The 25635-nt window shown below is 38.0% G+C and overlaps 1 protein-coding gene across 1 annotated transcript; it reads right to left on the reverse strand.

Annotated features, from left to right (window-relative positions):
- Window positions 1–5519: 5519 nt before the first annotated feature.
- On the reverse strand, window positions 5520–25435 carry FUOM (fucose mutarotase). The gene is made up of 6 exons (XM_053692169.1): window positions 25301–25435; window positions 18418–18486; window positions 16884–16954; window positions 16353–16451; window positions 10589–10662; window positions 5520–5695 (listed from the first exon to the last, which is right to left on the reverse strand). The coding sequence occupies exons 1-6, from the start codon at window positions 25383–25385 to the stop codon at window positions 5629–5631; spliced, it is 465 nt and encodes a 154-aa protein (XP_053548144.1). The 5' UTR covers window positions 25386–25435; the 3' UTR covers window positions 5520–5628.
- Between the last annotated feature and the right edge of the window lie 200 nt (window positions 25436–25635).

Genomic DNA, 25635 nt, shown 5'->3' on the forward strand with positions numbered 1-25635 from the left:
TGTTATAGCCTGAGACAATATAGTTTATGTGTAGGTGACCAGACAGCACTGGTATTATAGCCTGAGAAAATATAGTTTATGTGTATGTGACCAGATAGCACTGGTATTATAGCCTAAGATAATATAGTTTATGTGTCCATGACCAGACAGAACTGGTATTATAGCCTGGGATAACATAGTTTATGTGTATGTGACCAGACAGCACTGGCATTATAGCCTGAGATAATATAGTTTATGTGTATGTGACCAGACAGCACTGGTATTATAGCCTGAGATAATATAGCTTATGTGTATGTGACCAGACAGCACTGGTATTATAGCCTGAGATAATATAGTTTATGTGTATGTGACCAGACAGCACTGGTATTATAGCCTGAGATAATATAGTTTATGTGTATGTGACTAGACAGCACTGGTGTTATAGCCTGAGATAATATAGTTTATGTGTATGTGACCAGAGAGCACTGGTGTTATAGCCTGAGATAATATAGTTTATGTGTAGGTGACCAGACAGCACTGGTATTATAGCCTGAGATAATATAGTTTATGTGTCCATGACCAGACAGCACTGGTATTATAGCCTGGGATAATATAGTTTATGTGTATGTGACCAGACAGCACTGGTATTATAGCCTGAGATAATATAGTTTATGTGTATGTGACCAGACAGCACTGGTATTATAGCCTGAGATAATATAGTTTATGTGTATGTGACTAGACAGCACTGGTATTATAGCCTGAGATAATATAGTTTATGTGTATGTGACCAGAGAGCACTGGTATTATAGCCTGAGATAATATTGTTTATGTGTATGTGACCAGAGAGCACTGGTATTATAGCCTGAGATAATATAGTTTATGTGTATGTGACTAGACAGCACTGGTATTATAGCCTGAGATAATATAGTTTATGTGTATGTGACTAGACAGCACTGGTATTATAGCCTGAGATAATATAGTTTATGTGTATGTGACTAGACAGCACTGGTGTTATAGCCTGAGATAATATAGTTTATGTGTATGTGACCAGACAGCACTGGTGTTATAGCCTGGGATAATATAGTTTATGTGTATGTGACCAGACAGCACTGGTGTTATAGCCTGAGATAATATAGTTTATGTGTATGTGACCAGACAGCACTGGTATTATAGCCTGAGATAATATAGTTTATGTGTATGTGACCAGATAGCACTGGTATTATAGCCTGAGATAATATAGTTTATGTGTCCATGACCAGACAGCACTGGTATTATAGCCTGGGATAATATAGTTTATGTGTATGTGACCAGACAGCACTGGTATTATAGCCTGAGATAATATAGTTTATGTGTATGTGACCAGACAGCACTGGTATTATAGCCTGAGATAATATAGCTTATGTGTATGTGACCAGACAGCACTGGTGTTATAGCCTGAGATAATATAGTTTATGTGTATGTGACCAGACAGCACTGGTATTATAGCCTGAGATAATATAGTTTATGTGTATGTGACCAGAGAGCACTGGTGTTATAGCCTGAGATAATATAGTTTATGTGTATGTGACCAGAGAGCACTGGAATTATAGCCTGAGATTATACACTCATTGGACACTTTATTAGGTACACCTTGCTAGTACCAGGTTGGACCCCCTTTTGCCTTTAGAACTGCCTTAATTCTTTGTGGCATAGATTCAACAAGGTGCTGGAAACATTCCTCAGACATTTTGGTCCATATTGACATGATAGCATCACGCAGTTGCTGCAGATTTGTCGGCTGCACATCCATGATGTGAATCTCCTGTTCCACCACATCCCAAAGGTGCTCTATTGGACTGAGATCTGGTGACTTTGGAGGCCATTGGAGTATAGTGAACTCATTGTCATGTTCAAGAAACCAGTTTGAGATGATTTGACCTTTGTGACATGGTGCATTATCCTGCTGGAAGTAGCCATCAGAAGATGGGTACACTGTAGTCATAAAGGGATGGACATGGTCAGCAACAATACTCAGGTAGGCTGTGGTGTTTTAACAATGCTCAATCGGTACTAAGGGGCCCAAAGTGTGCCAAGAAAATATCCCCCACACCATTACACCACCACCACCAGCCTGAACCATTGATACAAGGCAGGATGGATCCATGCTTTCATGTTGTTTACGCCAAATTCTGACCCTACCATCTGAATGTCGCATCTGAAATCGAGACTCATCAGACCAGGCAATGTTTTTTCATTCTTCTATTGTCCAATTTCGGTGAGCCTGTGTGAATTGTAGCCTTAGTTTCCTGTTCTTAGCTGACAGGAGTGGCACCCAGTGTGGTCTTCTGCTGCTGTAGCCCATCTGCTTCAAGGTTTGACGTGTTGTGCTTTCAGAGATGTTATTCTGTATACCTTGGTTGTAACGAGTGGTTATTTGAGTTACTGTTGCCTTTCTATCATCTCAAACCAGTCTGCCCATTCTCCTCTGACATCAACAAAGCATTGTCGTCCACACAACTGCCACTTACTGAATATTTTCTCTTTTTCGGACCATTCTCTGTAAACCCTAGAGATGGTTGTGCGTGAAACAAATCCCAGATCAGCAGTTTTTTAAATACTCAGACCAGCCCGTCTGCCATGTGATTGGCTGATTAGCAATTTGTGTTACCAAGCAATTGAACTGGTGTACCTAATAAAGTGGCCAGTGAGTGTATAGTCTATGTGTATGTGACCAGAGAGCACTGTTATTATAGCCTGAGATAATATAGTTTATGTGTCCATGACCAGACAGCACTGGTATTATAGCCTGAGATAATATAGTTTATGTGTATGTGACCAGAGAGCACTGTTATTATAGCCTGAGATAATATAGTTTATGTGTATGTGACCAGAGAGCACTGGTATTATAGCCTGAGATTATATAGTTTATGTGTATGTGACCAGACAGCACTGGTATTATAGCCTGAGATAATATAGTTTATGTGTATGTGACCAGAGAGCACTGTTATTATAGCCTGAGATAATATAGTTTATGTGTATGTGACTAGAAAGCACTGGTATTATAGCCTGAGATAATATAGTGTATGTGTACATGACCAGACAGCACTGGTATTATAGCCTGAGATGATATAGTTTATGTGTATGTGACCAGATAGCACTGGTGTTATAGCCTGAGATAATATAGTTTATGTGTAGGTGACCAGAGAGCACTGGTGTTATAGCCTGAGATAATATAGTTTATGTGTATGTGACCAGACAGCACTGGTGTTATAGCCTGAGATAATATAGTTTATGTGTAGGTGACCAGAGAGCACTGGTGTTATAGCCTGAGATAATATAGTTTATGTGTAGGTGACCAGAGAGCACTGGTGTTATAGCCTGAGATAATATAGTTTATGTGTATGTGACCAGACAGCACTGGTGTTATAGCCTGAGATAATATAGTTTATGTGTAGGTGACCAGATAGCACTGATGTTATAGCCTGAGATAATATAGTTTATGTGTATGTGACTAGACAGCACTGGTATTATAGCCTGAGATAATATAGTTTATGTGTATGTGACCAGACAGCACTGGTATTATAGCCTGAGATAATATAGTTTATGTATATGTGACCAGAGAGCACTGTTATTATAGCCTGAGATAATATAGTTTATGTGTATGTGACTAGAAAGCACTGGTATTATAGCCTGAGATAATATAGTTTATGTGTAGGTGACTAGAAAGCACTGGTATTATAGCCTGAGATAATATAGTGTATGTGTACATGACCAGACAGCACTGGTATTATAGCCTGAGATGATATAGTTTATGTGTATGTGACCAGAGAGCACTGTTATTATAGCCTGAGATAATATAGTTTATGTGTATGTGACAGCACCGGTATTATATAGCCTGAGATAATATAGTTTATGTGTATATGACCAGAGAGCACTGTTATTATAGCCTGAGATAATATAGTTTATGTGTATGTGACTAGAAAGCACTGGTATTATAGCCTGAGATAATATAGTGTATGTGTACATGACCAGACAGCACTGGTATTATAGCCTGAGATGATATAGTTTATGTGTAGGTGACCAGAGAGCACTGTTATTATAGCCTGAGATAATATAGTTTATGTGTATGTGACAGCACTGGTATTATAGCCTGGGATAATATAGTTTATGTGTAGGTGACCAGAGAGCACTGGTGTTATAGCCTGAGATAATATAGTTTATGTGTATGTGACCAGACAGCACTGGTGTTATAGCCTGAGATAATATAGTTTATGTGTAGGTGACCAGATAGCACTGATGTTATAGCCTGAGATAATATAGTTTATGTGTATGTGACTAGACAGCACTGGTATTATAGCCTGAGATAATATAGTTTATGTGTATGTGACCAGAGAGCACTGTTATTATAGCCTGAGATAATATAGTTTATGTGTATGTGACTAGAAAGCACTGGTATTATAGCCTGAGATAATATAGTGTATGTGTACATGACCAGACAGCACTGGTATTATAGCCTGAGATGATATAGTTTATGTGTAGGTGACCAGAGAGCACTGGTATTATAGCCTGAGATAATATAGTTTATGTGTATGTGACCAGAGAGCACTGTTATTATAGCCTGAGATAATATAGTTTATGTGTATGTGACAGCACTGGTATTATATAGCCTGAGATAATATAGTTTATGTGTATGTGACCAGACAGCACTGGTATTATAGCCTGAGATAATATAGTTTATGTGTATGTGACCAGACAGCACTGGTATTATAGCCTGAGATAATATAGCTTATGTGTATGTGACCAGACAGCACTGGTATTATAGCCTGAGATAATATAGTTTATGTGTCCATGACCAGACAGCACTGGTATTATAGCCTGAGATAATATAGTTTATGTGTATGTGACCAGACAGCACTGGTATTATAGCCTTAGATGATATAGTTTATGTGTACATGACAAGACAGCACTGGTATTATAGCCTGAGATTATATAGTTTATGTGTATGTGACCAGATAGCACTGATGTTATAGCCTGAGATAATATAGTTTATGTGTATGTGACTAGACAGCACTGGTATTATAGCCTGAGATAATATAGTTTATGTGTATGTGACCAGAGAGCACTGGTATTATAGCCTGAGATAATATAGTTTATGTGTATGTGACCAGATAGCACTGATGTTATAGCCTGAGATAATATAGTTTATGTGTATGTGACTAGACAGCACTGGTGTTATAGCCTGAGATAATATAGTTTATGTGTAGGTGACCAGACAGCACTGGTATTATAGCCTTAGATTATATAGTTTATGTTATGTGATCAGACAGCACTGATATTATAGCCTTAGATTATATAGTTTATGTGTATGTGACCAGACAGCACTGATATTATAAGCTGAGATAATATAGCTTATGTGTATAAGATCAGACAACACTGGTATTATAGCCTGAGATAATATAGCTTATGTGTATAAGAGCAGACAACACTGGTATTATAGCCTGAGATAATATGGAACATGATTAAGAGAAACAGGAGACAATGAAGTTCTTTGTACAGTATAGGCAAATACAAAATACAACTTTAATAGATGTTGTTGCCTTTAACCCCTTTACTTGTACAGAGGCAAATCCTGCAGCATACAGGTAGTGGAATGGAACTTTAACAATAGAATCACACCAGATCACTTGGTCCGATAACCCCTTTCTTCAGTATTAGGTTCCCATAAAGAGCTGTTTCTCTGGAAGTAAACACACAAAAGCTAGATTGTAAATATTAAATTCAGCTGTCCTTAAAGTACACAATAGCTTTTAAAAGGGACAAAAAACAAATTAATGTCAAGTGTTCCCTCTATTGCCAGTTTTGTGAGTGGCCCAGCAGGGAAACTGTTAATAATTCATTTAGCAAACACTATACAATGCAAACTGCAAGGTGTGGTTCTCTTATTAACTGTTTCACTGCTGGGCTGCTCACAAAACTGGCCTTAGAGGGAACACTGACTGTCAAGTGTATCAGTGTTGCTCAACTCCAGTCCTCAATTACCACTAACATGCCAAACTTTCAGGATATCTTAACTAGAGCATGGGTATTACAATTAGCTAATGGGTGAGAGCAGGTTTGTAACCATGGTTACTGATTAGCATTATTTCACATGTGCTTTAGTTCATATATCATGAACGTTTGGCATGTTAGGGGTACTAGATGGCTGGAGTTGAAAAACACTGATGTATATGAAAAAAGACGTAGAAATATATATATATATATATATATATATATATATATATACACATACATATACACACACACGTATATAAATATATACACTCACTGGCCACTTCATTAGGTGCACCTTGCTAGTACCGGGTTGGACCCCCTTTTGCCTTCAGAACTGCCTTAATTCTTTGTGGCATCGATTCAACAAGGTGTTGGAAATATTCCTCAGAGATTTTGGTCCATATTGACATGATAGCATCACGCAGTTGCTGCAGATTTGTCGGCTGCACATCCATGATGCAAATCTCCCGTTCCACCACATCCCAAAGGTGCTCTATTGGATTGAGATCTGGTGACTGTCGAGGCCATTGGAGTACAGTGAACTCATTAGCAAGTTCAAGAAACCAGTTTGAGATGATTTGAGCTTTGTGACATGGTGCATTATCCTGCTGCAAGTAGCACCCAGTGTGGTCTTCTGCTGCTGTAGCCCATCTGGTTCAAGGTTTGACGTGTTGTGCTTTCAGAGATGGTATTCTGCATACCTTGGTTGTAACGAGTGGTTATTTGAGTAACTGTTGCCTTTCTATCATCACAAACCAGTCTGCCTATTCTCCCTTAACCTCTGACATCAACAAGGCATTGTCGTCCACACAACTGCCCCTCACTGGATATTTTCTCTTTTTCGGATCATTCTCTGTAAACCCTAGAGATGGTTGTGCATGAAAATCCAAGTAGATCAGCAGTTTTTGAAATACTCAGACCATGCCATGTCTGGCACCAACCATCATGCCACGTTCAAAGCCACTTAAATCCCCTTTCTCCCCCATTCTGGTGCTCGGTTTGAACTTCAGCAAGTTGTCTTCATCACGTCTAGATGCCTAAATGCACTGAGTTGCTGCCATGCGATTGGCTGATAAGCAATTTGTGTTACCAAGCAATTGAACCTAATAAAGTGGCTAGTGAGTAAGTGTGTATAGATAGATGATAGATAGATAGATGGATAGATAGATGAAAGAAAGAAAGAAAGAAAGAAAGAAAGAAAGAAAGAAAGAAAGAAAGAAAGAAAGAAAGAAAGAAAGAAAGAAAGAAAGAAAGAAAGAAAGAAAGAAAGAAAGAAAGAAAGAAAGAAAGAAAGAAAGAAAGAAAGAAAGAAAGAAAGAATTGTGAGTGTTGGCGCTGGGGTGCCCCTAAGTACTAAACCTGCCATGTGCTGCCTGGGTCTACCTACCAGAGCAAAGAGTTCCCTATAAACTCCTGATCTGATAAGGAACAAATGTAAAAGCAAGATAAATGGTAGATCAGAGAGGAGCACACAGCTGTTGGTGTAAAAAACAACAATTTGTTTCAATTGACACCTCTAATGCGAGCACAGATAATGCTAATGTAGATAAACAAACCTTCACACAAAAGGCGATACAGTAAAGTCACCAAAAATCAGTATAGTATATACTGGGGGGTTTCTTAGGGCTCATAACCGGGCAGTAATATAGTTACCCTAGTTTTAGTTGTAGACACTGATTCTATTAATCAAAATACAGATATAATAGTGTATACAGTTAAAATACAAAATATAAAGATGTTGTATAGCTTTTGAGGCCTTCTGAATAATATAAGTTGCTTTATTCCGATCTAGTTTTTTTCAGATTTAGATAGGTTTGCTGGCACCAGGCCCAGACTGGCCACAGGGCATACAGGACAAATGCCCAGTGGGCTGGGCTATTATGTGGACCTAGCTGCTATACACCACCCCTCCTTATATGGGTAACAATAAGAAAGCGGTTACAGTCTGCCAAGTTTGTAAATCAGAAAGTACAGAGGTGCAGCAGGAGGAGAGATCTGGTGTATTATGGGTACCTAGCTGGCAGAGGCCTTACTGATGTGGGCTGCTCCACCTTTAAATACCTGGGCCTATTTTTGGTCCCAGTTCAGTCCTGTCTGGCACTCTCCTCCATAAAACTCTACATGTATCCTGTATCTTCATCAGGTGTGAAGAGTTTGCATCTATAATGTGCATCTTTTATTTATAAATGTATGATTTTAACTTACAGAATCACAGACCTAACTTGAACATCTGCCTATACCAAGAGATAAAAAGACCACTAAACACAGAAGAATAGCATAATCAGAAATGCATAAAAAGACAATGCAATTGCTCTTTAAATAAGTAGTAGATTTCTTTCTGACAAATTTTGAAGTTAGTTCTATTTTCCCTCCCACTGCATTGTGTGACAGCCATCAGCCAATCAGAAAATGTATAATTCTGTGATTTCTTACTCATGCTCACTAGGAGCTGTTGTGTCAGAAAGTGTCCATATAAAAAGAGTGAACTGAAAAGTTGCCCTTTGAGTGCTAAGCACTTTCCCACCTGGGTGCTAAGCTGGATTTGAGGGGTTTTTCTTTTTTAAAAAACATTTTTATTTTTTTTTAGATCCCCAAGACTTTTACCGTTGGAAAGGTTAGGCGATTACCTTTCTATAGCTGCTTAGATGCCTAAGATACAGGCTTCTAAGCAGCATGCCCCATTTCCCTATACTGTTTATTGTATTTTTTAAATAAAGTTGCACAGTGACATCATCACGTCATTGCGCGTGACGTTACTGCGCAAAACGTGAATCTCCGGCGATGCCTGTCACTATGCAGGCCAGATCGCCGGGATAGGAGCGGGTGGGAGCCCCCACATCTCCCTCAAGGTGGAAGAGTGCTAGCGACGGCTCTGAGCCGTCCTTAGCACCTGACTGAGACAATCTGCGACGGCTCAGAGGCGTCGTTAGCACTCAAGGGGTTAAAAACGGTGTACTCTATCTGAATAATGGAAATTTAAATTTGACTTTAGTGTTCCTTTAAAGCCAAAATTAAACTTCCATTATTCGGATCAAGCACAAATTAAAACAACTTTCCAATTATCTTCCATTAACAAAATGTACACAATATTTTTATACCCACACATTTTCTGAGGCACCAGCACCTACTAAAATTGTGCAGGAGTCACAGAACATACATACAGTTGTGCTCATAAGTTTACATACCCTGGCAGAATTTATTATTGCTTGGCCATTTTTCAGAGAATATGAATGATAACACAAAAACTTTTCTTTCACTCATGGTTAGTGTTTGGCTGAAGCCATTTATTATCAGTCAACTGTGTTTACCCTTTTTAAATCATAATGACAACAGAAACTACCCAAATGACCCTGATCAAATAATCAAATGACCCTGACTGATAATAAATGGCTTCAGTCAAACATTAACCATGAGTGAAAGAAACATTTTTGTGTTATTATTCATATTCTCTGAAAAATGGCCAAGAAATCATAAATTCTGCCAGGGTATGTAAACTTATGAGCACAAATGTACATGCATTTTGTGATTGGCTGATGGTTGTCACATTATACAGTGGGAGGGAAAATGGAACTAACTTTACATTTGTCAGAAAGAAATCTATTACTCATTTGAAATTCAAACTAAGTGCTTTTGCATTGTCTTTTTTATTATGCACTTGCTAATTATGCAATTCTACTGTGTTTAGTGGTCTTTTAATGGGACAGTTAATAAAGAAACAAATACATGTCTGCTAAGCATTGTAAACTGGGCCTTTTATTTTAGCTATAGCCAATTAGGGAGAGGTATAAATGAGCTCCTGTATAGATCAAGCAATCAGCTATGTAGAATGTGGCAAGGTCAGAATTCTGTACTACTTGCACAAGTGCATATTTACCAATCGGCAGCTAAACTGCTCTTAGATCAGGACATAAGTGCATTCTACTGGTGTTAAAGAGATGCTCAAACATTATACGGAGGGCCAGTCACTAAAGACTTTTTTATATGGAGGGCTGAATGGCATTGAACCATATTTAATTATACTTAAACTTATGCCGCCAAATAAATCCCATTTTTTACAAACATACATACTTTATTACTAACTGAGACGCGTGAAACTGTTTTCTGTTCAGTGATTCCGAAGGCCATACAAAAAAATGTTTTGTGGCCCCTGGTCTGTAATTTGGGCAGTTCTGTTTAAGTCTAAACATTTTCTTTGATAAATACTAAACCACATGGGCTTTGATTTTGACGATAGACCAGTAGGCCCATCTATACACAAAGGATACATTATAGATTTTTTTTCCTCCTACTAACTTACTGGTATGTCTGTCTAACTCATGGGCATCAGCTCAGTTCCTCAGGACCCAGTAACTCTTAAGAGTACCTTGTATAAGACCAGGTTAGGTAAACAAAGTTAATGAGTAGTTGATTACATGTGCTTTGGTTAAGACATCCTGAAAATCTGGTATGTCAGTGGATCCTGGGATTGGCGTTGAGAAGTCCTGCTCTAAATGTTACTAGGTAATACATCAGTATTGTTTAAAAACGTTTATGATTTGAAACCAAACTTCGACCGATTCATGGTTTCCCACTGACTCACCCGGTAGCTACAACAGCAAAGGCCTTTTTGGCTTGTTCGTAGAAGGCAAATCTCTCCACCTTATGCAATGGTACCTGTGACAAATGGGAGAGTAGCATTACAATCTGCTCACACAACTTCCTTCACGGAGTCAGCTGAATAGCGCCTACAAACTAGACCAGTAACTCATACGAAGACTCCATATTTAAGTATACAAGACATTTCCCAACAAAACTATCTCCTCACGAAATAATTAGGTGATTTCCCAATATGATGGTGAGACTACACTGTTCTAAACAATATTGTAGTTTACAAGAATTTACCATAGTTTGCAATAAATTAATATATCAATTCAATGGAAAAACATTCTGCATATATTAACATATAGATTGCTGCAATTGCTTTTTTTTAATGGCCAATCCACCCAACACTTGCCTTATTGGGAGGAGTATACACAGTTTGGCGCAACTGTTTTGTTTGCAAAACATATAGGGCCAGATAACAAGTGGAGCGATATTTAACGCTCAACCTCAAGCGTTAACTGCCCTAGAAGTAAGCTTTTTTGCGCGCGGTGGGTTGCGCTTGTATTAAAAGTTGAAAGTAAACTGTTTTTGCACGCGCGCTAACCCAACGAACGTAAAAAGTCAAACTTACAATATCGCGCTCGTGATAACGTATTCCCCCATAGAAGTCAATGGAGAAAAGAAGTGGAAACACCCTACTCATGCGCAAACACAATTGCATATTCTCAAGTGAGCTAACCTGACATGAAAATATGAATATTCCACATTCCAATGTTCTTCACATAGAGGAATATGTTCTATTTATTCATAAATACATATTTGTACATATATCTGATGGTATTTTGGTACAATATATATCTATACCTTTACACATATATATATATATATATATATATATATATACAGATATATATATATATATATATATATATATATATATATATATATATATATATATATATATATATATATATATATACACAGATATATATAGGAATATCTATTTAAAAAATATATAGAACATATTACAACTATGTGCAGAACATTGGAATGTGAAATATTTACAGAAAATGCACATTATAACACTTTATTTAATCTGAATATTGCATAAATGTTTTTTCATGTTTTCATCTACTTAATTGCAACAAGCTCCAATGCACATATAAATATATATATATATATATATATATATATATATATATATATATATATATATATATATATATATATATATATATAAATACATATATACACATACAAATACATATGTAAATACACAAACATATAAAGATTTAAAAAAGTCTACACACCCCTGTTAAAATGTCAGGTTTCTGTGATGTAAAAAAATGAGACAAAGATAAATCATTTTAGAACTTTTTCCACCTTTTTTTTTTTTTTTTTTTTTTTTAATAATTTTTTAATTGAGATATTTGTCAAATACATACAGAAAGAAACAAGTGTCCATAACTGAACAATGAAAGAGGGGAGTACATAGCACAAATGCTATACAATTAATATGTAAAAATAGATTGCCTAAAATAAGGTGAAATGCAATACTCAATTATGGCCTATCTATGCATACATTGTTAGTATCATGAGTATCAAAGTTATTTGCCCAAATAATATCCTGCGAATACTATTATATCTTTATAAGGCTATTGACAATGGAAGACTCAAGTCAAACCTAATACTCTAGTTGACAAACTTCTGTACAGGCCATAAATTTTGTTGAAACCACAATAACGGATAACTAATATTTAAACAACAAAAGAGGTGATTACCAAATACATACTGTAAAACCAAAAATGAATTCCCAGAAATAGATTGTCTAGGCCAGGGCATGCCTAGTCAGTTAGCAATTCCTCTATATACGCCCTCAATGACAACATATATGGACATATGATATCTCTTTTCTAAACAAGTATTAGATATGTGGTAACCATTTAACCGGTCACTTTTGGACCATCTGATATACTAAAACGTGGTGAATGATAGTTACCTGGGGGCCACATGATATATCTTTGCAAATTAAGTATATGATATAATATATTGCTTTCCTTAATCTCAAACAATAACTGTTAGGGAGCCTCGGTGAGGACTGGCAATTAAGGGTATGTCAGGACCTTATGATTACTAAGCGTCAATAGAGCAGTGGTCATGGGCAAGGCGTGCAGGTTAGAGCTTGGCTTAGGAGGGTGGGAAAAGCTACCACCAGGAGCTTTTAGGAACAGGTAAATCCTCTGTATGACCTAGGGTAAGAGAGGAGGGTATACTAACATATAATTATTTGGCTCATACCTCATTCTATTTTGATACTCTTAAAGTAGGTAATACTAAGTTGGAGAAGCCAGAATAGCATTTGAGCCTGGCATATAAGGACGAAGATGACAAACATTGCAACTTGATACATAGGGGATCGTTATTGCATAATTGCTGGACCAGAGACATACATGTATACAAACAGAGTATCTAACAAAAGCAGTTCTGCATTGACCATAAGACATTTATATTATGTTATCAGATTTCACACTGAATGACAGGATTATAAGGCCTGGCACTATATACAGCTATCATACCTTCATCTATGGGTTAGAGAGCTGGACTGCAATACAATATTTAAGTCAGATTTGCAAACAACATAAAACAACCCTTGTTTGCCGTTAGTACGACATTTCTCTCTAAGGTAGGTATACCGACATTTATAGCCTTAAGCTAGTACAAGCATAGTAACGATCCTGAACAATTTACATGTAGACTAGGGAATTCAGGCATAGTAAATTAACTGAAAGTTCTCTGTCAAATTTTAAAACCCTGTATGTAATAGTTTGCAATATCAGCTTGCCAGCGTCAGTTAAATGTGAGTCCCAGCTTGAGGGCTTGAAGGTGGAAAGTTCGGGTAAGCATAAACATACAGTTCGGCTAGGTAAATGATCAAGAAAGTCACAGTCCCACACATTAAGTGACAGCGAATGGGGATATAGTAGGAAAAAGCTACCCAACTCCTGTCTTAACGAGCTCACTCCTGAGGGACATCCCTGACAATACCTTCTCTGCGTAACCGCTTGTGATCTGATATTCGGGGGCAACTTCAGGAAGGGTTAAACTGCGGGTACAGATATTGAGCCCCTTTTTCGGTGTTCACGCAAATAGAAGTGAGATCTCTCAGATCTGTTGTGTGCACCGAGAGTACTCGCCCGCCGGTGGCTGGATAAATTTGTTTTCAAGCTTGTCCGTCTCGCACCCGGAGGGCGCCTTTCCCCGATCCCGGCAGACACTGTCTTGTTCTTCAGCTTGGGAGGTGTCTTCCAGTGAGAGCCCGTGTTGATGGCTCCAAAGGCAGTCCGCCCCTGTCGCGGAGCATCTTGTGCGACCTGGCAAGTCCCTCTGGTTACGATCACCTGGGGCAGAGGCCTCTGAGGTGGCGGAGCAGTGCCATTTTGCACAGGTAAAGTCCCCCCATGCGCTGCCTCTTTCTCTGCGGGTAATGTTTCGTGAGGTGTAGGATCACCTCCCTTTGTGGGACGAGGTTGCTGGACCCTGTAGGTGTTGGTGATTGGTGGGGGGGTTTTCCTTACAAGAAATTCTCCCAATTCAGAGGTATCAGCCTCCTCACATTCCAGGGAGACAGGGCCTGCCTCCTGCCCGGCTGTTAGTAGGCAGCATGCAGAGTTTACCTCTGGCTTTTCAAAGATGGCCATCGGCCCATTGCTTATAGATGATCCGTATTCCTGTTTTATATTGGCGAGGTTCAGATGTACCCTGTGTTTGGGGGGCTCAGGTTCCTTTGCCCATTCCATATCCACTGAATCAGGCTTAGTGTCAGCAAGAGTTCCGTTGTACGCCCATGCTGCTGCCATCTTCTCTGAAAGCTTTAGAAAGTGCTCTTCTAAGAGAGTACATATCTCATCAATCAGTATAGTTGCATCAGGCTCCATAACAGCCAGTACTGGCTGTGTGGTACATGTGACATCAATCTCAGGTATTCTTCATATGTCTGGCTATGGGGTAGAGTGGCAAGATGAAAGCCTTTTCTTACGAATAAAAACATCCAAGCCAGGCTACATTTTGCAAAAACACATCTGAAGTCTCCTAAAAGCATGTGGGAAAAGGTGTTATGGTCTGATGAAACCAAGGTTGAACTTTTTGGCCATAATTCCAAAAGATATGTTTGGCGCAAAAACAACACTGCACATCACCAAAAGAACACCATACCCAGAGTGAAGCATGGTGGTGGCAGCATCATGTATATATATGTATGTATATATATATATATATATATATTATATATATATATATATATATTATATATATATACTAATTGTTGTAATGTGTATGCACTCTCGCCGTCATGCCACAACAGCCAGAGTGCTGTAAGGATTGTAGATAAATTCAAATATTAAGAACTCACTGGACTTCAGCCATCTGTGATACAACAAATCTTTATTAATGTAACGTTTCTGGACACAGAGGAAGGGACTGTTTTTGTGTCCTGAAACGTCACATTAATAAAGATTTGTTGTATCACAGACGGCTGAAGACCAGTGAGTGCTTAATATTTGAACTTATATGTATATAGCCTGCCTTTTTTTCCTAACACCTAAGACTTCATATCTTTGATCCCTTATAACTATTTTTTTTAATAATTTTTATTAAAAGGTGCTATTATTAGTGTACCTGTACTTTGTAATGTATTTTAGATGTGTTTTGTGACACTTTTTTGTTTTGCAAAAGGTAACCAGAGCTCTGAGGTCTCGCTAACCTGATGCGCGTTAACTTCAATTGCACTCAAGCAATCGTGTTTAACTTGTAATATGAGCCAAAAATCAACTTTCGCAAACACCCGCAATAAACCTCTTTTCACCTGCACGTAATCTAGCCCACATTATTTTGCAATATCTAATCTTATAACCTCTACTAAGGTCAATTAGGAACAGATATGTGACACGGTTAGGCTTGTGAAGTCTGCAGTGTGCACTTCCAATTATCAGAAAGGTAAAACCCCGCAAGTTTCATGGTTAAACTACAGAAAAATGGGCCAAAATAAATAAATAAATAAAAGTGCATATCTTTTTTTTTACCAGGCATAATTAAATATATTTTTTATTACAAACTTAAAGTTTTTTTTTTTTATTTCAATAATTTTTTATTGGGTTTACAAATTTCACATCAAGATAGCATACAATACAATTTAGCATAATAACAGACAGTCTTAAATAGTTTTATGTCCCTTTGTGTAAAGATATCAGTAAAATATCTGGTTCTATCAAACAGGTACTTGACAATGTTTTGAAGTTTATTGGCTTCCATGTGGTACTGAGGTATTAAGGACATAAAAACTCACACTATACTCAAAGTAATGACTGTTTAGGCTTTTTTTGGCTTCCTTTATCCTCCCATACCCGGTTTGTTTTTTGTTGTGATTAATATCTATTTTGAAAATTGTACAATTTATATTTTATGAGTGATGCAGAGATCTACACTACAGACATTATTGTAAACTCTTGGAGTTTTTACAACTTCTTTATACACCCTTATTGACCTTGCAATCTGACTTAAAACTTTTATTTATTATTTCTGGTTATGTTATGGAAATCTTCAAAAGCTTGATTCACTCTCCGCCCTAATATTATTTTCTTATAGATTGTAACCTGGTATATTCTTAATGTTACCATAAGATACTTGTGAAAGCCTCTTCTCTGTATTCTTGTTATAAGATCAATAAAGTTGGATTTATATATTTAAAAAAAAACAAAAAAACTCACATTATACCCAACCTTGGTAAGACGCTGTTTATACTCTTCCCACACTGGTGTCTTCAGACCCTTTTCTTTATCACTTTCAACCAGGTCCATTACAGTCACCTGACAGATAAGTCCATGAGATCTAATGATCAAAAATTAAACATATGCAGCCAAACTGCACCCCACTATCTATATGAATCAAAACATTTAAAATTCATATAAAACTTGGAAAGTTGTTTAAAATGACATGCCGTATCTGAATCATGCAAGTTTGACTAGACTATCCCTTTAACATATAACACTTGTATTCCCAGCAGACTATCCAAGTGGATTTCATACCATAGTCTCGCTTCATGTTTTTCATTGGAGGACAAATAAGTAAGAAGATGGATGAAAAACCAACAGAGGGAGCATTTTAGAAAAGGCAGAGATAGATAGGAAATAATACTGGGGAGAAACCAAGTAAACGTCATGAAATACAGAGCTAGTGACGAGCAGGGTTTGTTTAGATGTAAAAAAGAAAAAGGGACAGATTACATATAAAACACTCACAGCACTTGTAACGTAGGTGTCCAGCGGGAAGAGCTGAAGAATAGCTTCTAGAAGCTTAGGTATACCCAAACCTGATAGAAAAATAAATAAATGAAAAATAGAGTTTGATTTTAGCAATTTTGAAACGTAAATTTAAATCACAAAACATTGACTAGAACTAAAGGGAATAAAAAGTCCAGAACTCAGAAATCAAAAGTACAAAATGTAGCAAATTAAAACTACTGATATTAAAGGGACATAATGCAATAAGATGTTCTAAAGTGTTACAGTATTTTATTATTGAGCTGTTGCCTGCACATAATTATGTGTTTAAATGAACGTGAAACCCAAAAGCGTTTATTCATGAATCAGATAGAATATGCCATTTTAAACAACTTTCTTCTATTATTAAATTTGCTTCAATCTCTCAGTATCCTTTGTTGAATAACCAGCAATGCATAACCAGGAGCTAGCTTATCACACTGGCTGATATGCAGTTAACAATCAGGAGCTAGGTCCCAGTAGTGCATTGCTGCTGCTGAGCCTACCTAGGTATGCTTTTCAACAAAGGATACCAAAAGAATTAAACAAATTTGAAAATAGAAACAAATTGGAAATTAGTTTAAAATTGTATGTTCTATCTGAATAATTTTGGGTTTACTGCCCTTTAACTCCTGGAATGGGGGTTAAACATCTTTAAAGTCAGCTTTAAAGCAGCAATGCACTACTGGGATCAAACGGAACACACGTAGTGAGCCAATGACAAAAGGCATATGTGTATAGCGACCAGTCAATAGCTAGCTGCATTGCTGCTCCTGAGCCTACAAGGTTATACTTTTAAATAAAGGATACCAAAGGAATGAGGTAAAAAGTAAACTGAAAAGTCTCTAAAAGGTGTGCTGTCTAAATCATGAAAGTTAAAATTTTGACTATGTTAATGTATCACGATTTAAACGTGCTCAAGGACTATTTAAAATAAAAAACACGGGGTGAAGCTGGAGCGGCTGTCAAGATTAAAAGGTATTTTCACAACACAAGTGAAATGTAAATTTTGATGAAATAAAGTGCCCCTGTTTTTAATCGAATTTTTAAAAACCGGGCACTTTATCCTCAAAATTTACATTCACTTTAATAAAGGAAGTTTTTGGTCTAAAAATACCAGCATTCACAAGATTAGTGTGATATTTCAACAAAATCACGTCTTTGTCAACATTATTTTATCATGTTACCGACCTTGGTTACTGCCCCGCCGCCCATTTCAAAAGTAAATTTTTCTGTGAGCTAAAGGTTTGAATTGTTGTCCAATCAGTGCTCTCCCCATATGGCACTTTTGTTGTAGCTAGAGCCCTGATTGGAGAACAACCGTTAGCTCACATAAAAATTGACTTTTGAAGTGGGTTGCGGAGCGCAGGGTATTTGAATTATATTATGAAGCTTTTGGTGCGTTGTTTTTATTAGTGCTGGATATGAAAATCAGTTTGAGAATCTAATGTGTTCACAGTTGATTTTTGTGTTCAAAAGCAACTGATCCTGAACCTGAGATTCCTGCACTCACCGTCCGCTCTAATAAGTTCAGGACCAGCGCGGTGTGTGGAACATGCAGGGAAGTTTGCATCTGCAAGAACTGGAATAGCAAGATTAGCAATCAAATTATAACAGTTTCATAATTAAAACAATACACAGCAGATTTTGCTTTTCATTCTTCAACTAGGCCGACATAAGTGCCACCCAAAAGTTAGGGAAAACATGACAGATAGAGAGAGAACGATACACAGTGAGGGTTAAGGTAAATGTGTGAGAGATAGAACAAAGGAAAGGTTGCATGACCTTTAAATGGACATAAGGGTGGAGTATAGAAACGTGCTGCACATTTACATATATCTCAGTGCTAATCTCACGCAGAAAAGCCGGGGGGCTGTGGGAGTGGCTTCCACTACAATACTTCTATGCATTTTTTGGCATGTGCTAGGTTCTTAAAGAAGTGAAGATAGTCCAACCATTTAAAGTGAAGGTCAATTTTCATCAATGAGTGCCCGGTTTTTAAAAATATTTTTAAAAACAGGGGCACTTTCATTGATGAAAATTTACATTGCACTGGATTTTAAGAAATACGTACCTTTTACTTCTGCAAAACCGGATCGCCGACCTCAGCCTCAGTTCCTCTGTACTGACGTCAGAAATGACAAAACCGGCTTCCTCCAATCATGGCTTGCACCCCAGAGCGTCCAGCTTGTGATGCCTGGCTGTGATTGGAGGAAGCCAGTTTCGTCATTGCTGTGGTCTACAGCAGGAAGAAGGAGGGGGATCGTCGATCCAGCTTTGCAGGAGTAAAAGGTAAGTATTTCTTCAAATCCAGTGCAATGTTAATTTTCATCAATGAAAGTGCCCCTGTTTTTAAAAGTATTTTTAAAAAAAATGGGCACTCATTGATGAAAATTGACCTTCACGTTAAGGTCTATTATAATTTAATAATTACAGGCTATAATTTGATGGAGCATGTAATATTAATACTAATGACCCTGCACCTCTACGAATTTAACCCCTGCACAGGGTTAAACACATAGTAGAAGTACAACTTGAGATGTGCAGAGCACCAAAGGTCACAAATGAAAACCACTGCTGATCCAATCAGCAACGCTAGTTACACAGCGTGATTGTGTGACTAGAGCTGTTGGTTGGGTCAGAGGCAGTTTCCATTCAGAAACTGCTGTGCACTATGGGACTGAATGGTACTTCTACCATGTTTGTAACACCTTTGCGGGGTGCAGGGTCACTAAATGCTTTAATGATTTAGAGTATGTACTTTTTTGACAATGGCCCTTTAGCTTCTCTTTCAATATAAAGCACTTTATGTTTTAATGATTATGCCCCTTTGATATTAAAAGGACCATAATAGTCCAAATATTATATACTCTAATCCCTTAGAGGATGTCATTTTACAACTATCGTCCCTGTTCTACTGTGCGTTTAACCAACGTAAAGGGGTTAAACACACAGTAGAAATGCCGTTTGGGACCCGCAGTGCACCGTTGGTTCGCAACTAAACCTGTCGCTGATCCAATCAGCAGCGCTAGTTGCTCATCTGAGTTATCAAATTTGCTTTGCTCTCTTGGTATCTTTTGTTTAAGAGTAAATCAATTAGGCTGATAGTAGCTCAGGAGCGTGCACATGTCTATAGCAGTCTATGGCAGCAGAGTTTGCTACTATGTGCTGCCAGATGGCTAAAGACAAGAGCATGCTCCTGAGTTCACCTAAGACTTCTCTTTAACAAAAGGATACCAATGCCATAATGCCACCCAGCTGGCAAAATCTTCTTTGGAGAATACTATACTTTTATTACCAAATTTGCTTAGTTCTCATGGCATTATTTGTTAAAGAGCATACCTAGGTAGGCCACACGCACATGGCAGGAAATAATGTTGCTATCTAGTGCTCTTTCAAATGTTTTCTTGAAAGTATTATTGCAAAACTGCTGGCATATACTACCCCAAAAACATGCACGCTGCTGAGTCTACCTACCTGATTTTCAGCAAAGGATAATAAAAGGCCAAAGTAAATTTGATAATAGAAGGAAATTGGAATCTTTTAAAAAATTGTATTCTCTATCGGAATCATGAAAGAAAAAGGTTAGGTTCCGTGTCCCATTAACTAATTACAAGCAAGGGAGGTAGGATAAAAAAACAAAACACCAATGGCGTAATAAATAAAATCTTTATTAGAAACATTCCTGCAATCCCCCTTTGCATGCAATATTGCCCACACCTATAGTATTAAACTTTCATCCTGTAACTGTGACACCCTATCAGATGCTTTATATACAGTGACTTGCATCCTTAGCATTAGGGATAGACCGATATAGCGGTGCAGCCGATTATTAGGGCCAATATTTGGAATTTCTGAAATAATCTGTATCGGCCAGAAACTTACCGATATGGAGCAAATCAAAAGAAATTTAGCTCTGTGTACTTCAGGTAAACTATGTAGTTTTAAGCGACACAAATCATCTATAGCACATATAAGCTAGACATAGCATCTAATAATAAATAGCACTGATAACAGAGTCCAAGCCCAGGTGTTCCTGGGAGCTCAGTTACCAACTACCATACCACCAATGGAAGGTCTGTAGATGGACTTGCATAAACAAACATATATGATTGGTGAAATGGAAAATGTGATCTTTAAAGTGAAGGTAAACTTTGGTGAATGAAATCCCGTTTTTTAAAAATACTATTAAAAACAGGGGCACTTTCATTATTCAAAGTTTACAAAGCAGCTGTTTTTGTTTAAAAAAAGTACCTTTTTTTTTCTTTTCACAGTCAGAGCAGCTTCCCCCAACTAGAGATCCTCTATTCACACGTCAGCAGGGCTGCAACTAACGATTATTTTAATAATCGATTAGTTGGTCGATTATTTTTTTGATTAATCGGTTAAATTACAATGTCTAACCCTAAGTTCAATGCTAGTGGAACTTGGAAGTGAACTGATCGGTAGTACATTTAATAGTTATAGCTGCTAGTGGTTATTGATCATATATATTATTAGCTGTAGCTGACTGCCACTTGACTCACTTAACGTGTTTACAGCTGCTATTGAATGAATTGCTGACTGACCACTCCAATGACAATGAATGATTATTAATGTTCTTTTTGTCAGTTATGTTTTATACTTTTTTTTATGCTCGCGCTTCTCTTGGCTTTGAGTTAGATAGATAAAAACACAGTCAGACCAGAGCTTATGACTGATCTCCCAGCAAGTTACTTGATCCGGACCCTCACCTTAGCCCCTTCCATGCGATCCGGTGCCTGTGATCTCCCCACACCCCATGCGATCTTAAGACAGCTGAGCACTTATATTAAAATCATCAACTCACTGCTGACTGTGACTGCAAACAACACTGCTGTGACTGATTCTGTTAGGATTGCATGGGGTGTGAGGAGATTGCGGGCACCGGACCGGATCGCATGGAAGGGGAGTGGCTAAGGTGAGGGTACGGATCAAGTAACTTGCTGGGAGCCAAGGGGAGATAAGCCATAAGCTCTGGTCTCACTGTTTTTATCTATCTATCTAACTCAAAGCCAAGACAAGCACGAGCATACAAAAAAAACATAACTGGCAAAAAGAACATTAATAATCATTGTCATTTGGAGTCAGTCAGCAATAATTCATCATTCAATAGCACTACTACTGATCAGTAGTACATTTATAGCTGCTAGTGGTTATTGATATTATTAGCTGTAGCTGGCTGCCACTTGACTTAACGTTGTTTATTACAGCTGCTATTAATGAATTGCTAACTGACACTTGGCTTTGAATTAGATAGATAAAAACACAGCAAGACCAGAGCTTATGGCTTATCTCCCCTTGGCTCCCAGCAAGTTACTTGATCTGGACCCTCACCTTAGCCTCTCCCCTTCCATGTGACCCGGTGCCCGCGATCTCCTCACACCCCGTGCGATTCTAACAGAAGCAGTGACAGTCACAGCAGTGTTGTATGCAGTCATAGTCAGCAGTTGTTTTTAAGAGCTCAGCTGTCTGTTAAGATCGCATGGGGTGTGGGGAGATCACAAACACCGGATCGCATGAAAGGGGAGGGGCCAAGGAAGGGTCCGGATCAAGTAACTTGCTGGGAGATAAGCCATAAGCTCTGGTCTCACTGTGTTTTATCTAAATAACTCAAAGCCAAGAGAAACGCGAGCGTAAAAAATATAACTGACAAAAAGAACATTAATAATCATGTCAATCATTTGTCAGTCAGTCAGCAATAGCAGCTGTAATAAACCGTTAAGTTAACTCAAGTGGCAGCCAGCTACAGCTAATAATATCTATTATCTATAACCACTAGCAGCTATTAAATTTACTACTGATCAGTTCCTTCCAACATAAAGCTTCTCCAAAGGCTGCTCTGGTATACAGGGAAGTTAGTTTATGACACCAAGTCATTTTCCTGCGTGCAGTTTGTTTTCTTCTCTAAGTATCTCCCAATAGCCTCATTCCTCCATCGCTCCCTCACCATAATTGCCGATGTCTGCTGGATACCATTACCCACCTTGCAGCAAATAGTTGAAAGAAGTTTTTTTACTTACTATTTACGGACTTTCACTTCCCTCTCTTCCCACACGTCTACTCTATGATCCACGTTCTGATCTCCTCTCTTCACCGCTCGGCAATGGACACACCTTCTCTAGTGTGGTTGCGTGCAAGCAGCCCAACTAATCGATAGATCAACTAATCGATAATGAAAATCGTTGACAACTATTTTCATTATCGATTGTTATCGACTTAGTCGATTAGTTGTTGCAGCCCTACATGTCAGCAATAACTAATCCGGCTTCCTCCAATCACAGCATGGCCTCAGGCAATGACTACCCTGGGGGGAAAGTTGTTATTGGAGGAAGCCAGATTAGTCATTGCCGACGTGTGAATAGAGGATCTCTAGGTGGGGGAAGCTGCTCTGGCTGTTAAAAGAAAAAAATATATTTTTTTTAATGAAACGGCTGCTTTGTAAACTTTGATGAATGAAAGTGCCCCTGTTTTTAATAGTATTTTTAAAAAACGGGCTTTCATTCACCAAAGTTTACCTTCACTTTAAGGGCACTTAAAGTGAAGGTAAACTTTGGTGAATGAAAGCCCGTGTAGTGTCTATCTTTGCAGTATTGACTTAAAGTGAATGTAAATTTAGATGATAAAGTGCCCGGTTTTTAAAAATTAGATTAAAAACAGGGGCACTTTAATTCATCAAAATTTACATTTCACTCGTGTTGTGAAAATACTTACCTTTTAATCTTGACAGCCGCTTCCCCTGCCTGTCGCAAAGCCTCTTCCCAGGTCTAAAATTAGGAATCCGGCTTCCTCCAATCACGGCGTTGAATTAGACACTGATTCCCCCGGGGGGAAACCCGTGATTGGAGGATGACCGATCCGTCATTTCTGACATATGAAGAGGCTTGCGACGACCGGGGGAATCGCTGGAGCGGCTGTCAAGATTAAAATGTAAGTATTTTCACAACACGAGTGAAATATAAATTTTGATGAATTAAAGTGCCCCTGTTTTTAATCACATTTTTAAAAACCGGGCGCTTTATCATCTGAATTTACATTTACTTTAAATTTAATTTTATATCAGTGTGCAGTTTAAAAGTATTTACACCATTTTTCTATATTTTGGGAAGCCAAACTTTAAGAAGTTAATTTTCAAGCACTTTATTTTTCCCAGTTGTTTACTTTTAATAAGCATGTTCAGTTTGTATAAGATTTGTGTAGAAATTGTGTTGATTTTTCAAAACTTTAAAATGTACAGAATATCAGCCCCTGTTATCGGCCTGAAAGGTGGCCAATACTCGTATCAGAATCGGTCTATACCTACTTAGCATACACAGGTATACACACTTGTACAATAAACAAGCTTACACTGTTCTGCATGCAATATTACCCCCACCTACAGTATTTAACTATTATCCTGCCAATGTGAACCCTATCAGATCATGCTTTATACTGTATACTGTAACTTGCATACTTAGCATACACAGGTATACACATGATTGTACAATAACTAGCTTACACTGTTCTGCATGCAATATTGCCCACACCTACAGTATTTAACTATTATCATGCCAATGTGAACCCTATCAGATCATGCTTTATACTGTATACTGTAACTTGCATACTTAGCATATACAGGTATACACATGATTGTACAATAACTAGCTTACACTGTTCTGCATGCAATATTACCCCCACCTACAGTATTTAACTATTATCCTGCCAATGTGAACCCTATCAGATCATGCTTTATACTGTATACTGTAACTTGCATACTTAGCATACACAGGTATACACATGATTGTACAATAACTAGCTTACACTGTTCTGCATGCAATATTGCCCACACCTACAGTATTTAACTATTATCATGCCAATGTGAACCCTATCAGATCATGCTTTATACTGTATACTGTAACTTGCATACTTAGCATATACAGGTATACACATGATTGTACAATAACTAGCTTACACTGTTCTGCATGCAATATTGCCCACACCTACAGTATTTAACTATTATCCTGCCAATGTGAACCCTATCAGTTCATGCTTTATACTGTATACTGTAACTTGCATACTTAGCATACACAGGTATACACACGATTGTACAATAACTAGCTTACACTGCATGCTACATGTGCTAATCACAATAAACACACAAATCTATAATGTATCACATTACATGAGATCAGTCTCCCTACATAACGCAATTAGCCTCATCATCCTTCCATACACAATAGCACACACTGTTTGCTCTAACCCAGCCCTGCGCACATGGCTATCTCTCACCTGCAGTGCCATTTAAACACAAGTAATACGCATGGTGACCATTGGCTGAGCGCTTCTTCCTGGATTGTCTGAGCTGTCATGAGTAAACCCACCTGTCCCTTGTCACTTACCTATTTCGTCACCGTGACCCATACGAGCCAGCACATATAGCAGCTCCGGTGACAACACAGAGGGGATACCCTTCAGCACCACCATCACGGACACAAAAAAAGATGATCAACTTTACACCTGTAATAACCAGGAAGACAGCGTCGGACTACAAATCCCGACAAGCTTTGCGAGAGGGAGGAGAATGTTGTATTGGAATCAATGACGGGGATATGTAAACTCACGTTCATTAAAATGCAATAAAGCTCAATCAATGTACTTTACAAACGGTTACTGCAGTACTAACACATTTTATTATTACTTAATATATAGTACGTGTATGTAAACAATAAATTCA

Source organism: Bombina bombina, chromosome 9 (genome assembly GCF_027579735.1).
Source record: "Bombina bombina isolate aBomBom1 chromosome 9, aBomBom1.pri, whole genome shotgun sequence".
NCBI lineage: Eukaryota > Metazoa > Chordata > Amphibia > Anura > Bombinatoridae > Bombina > Bombina bombina.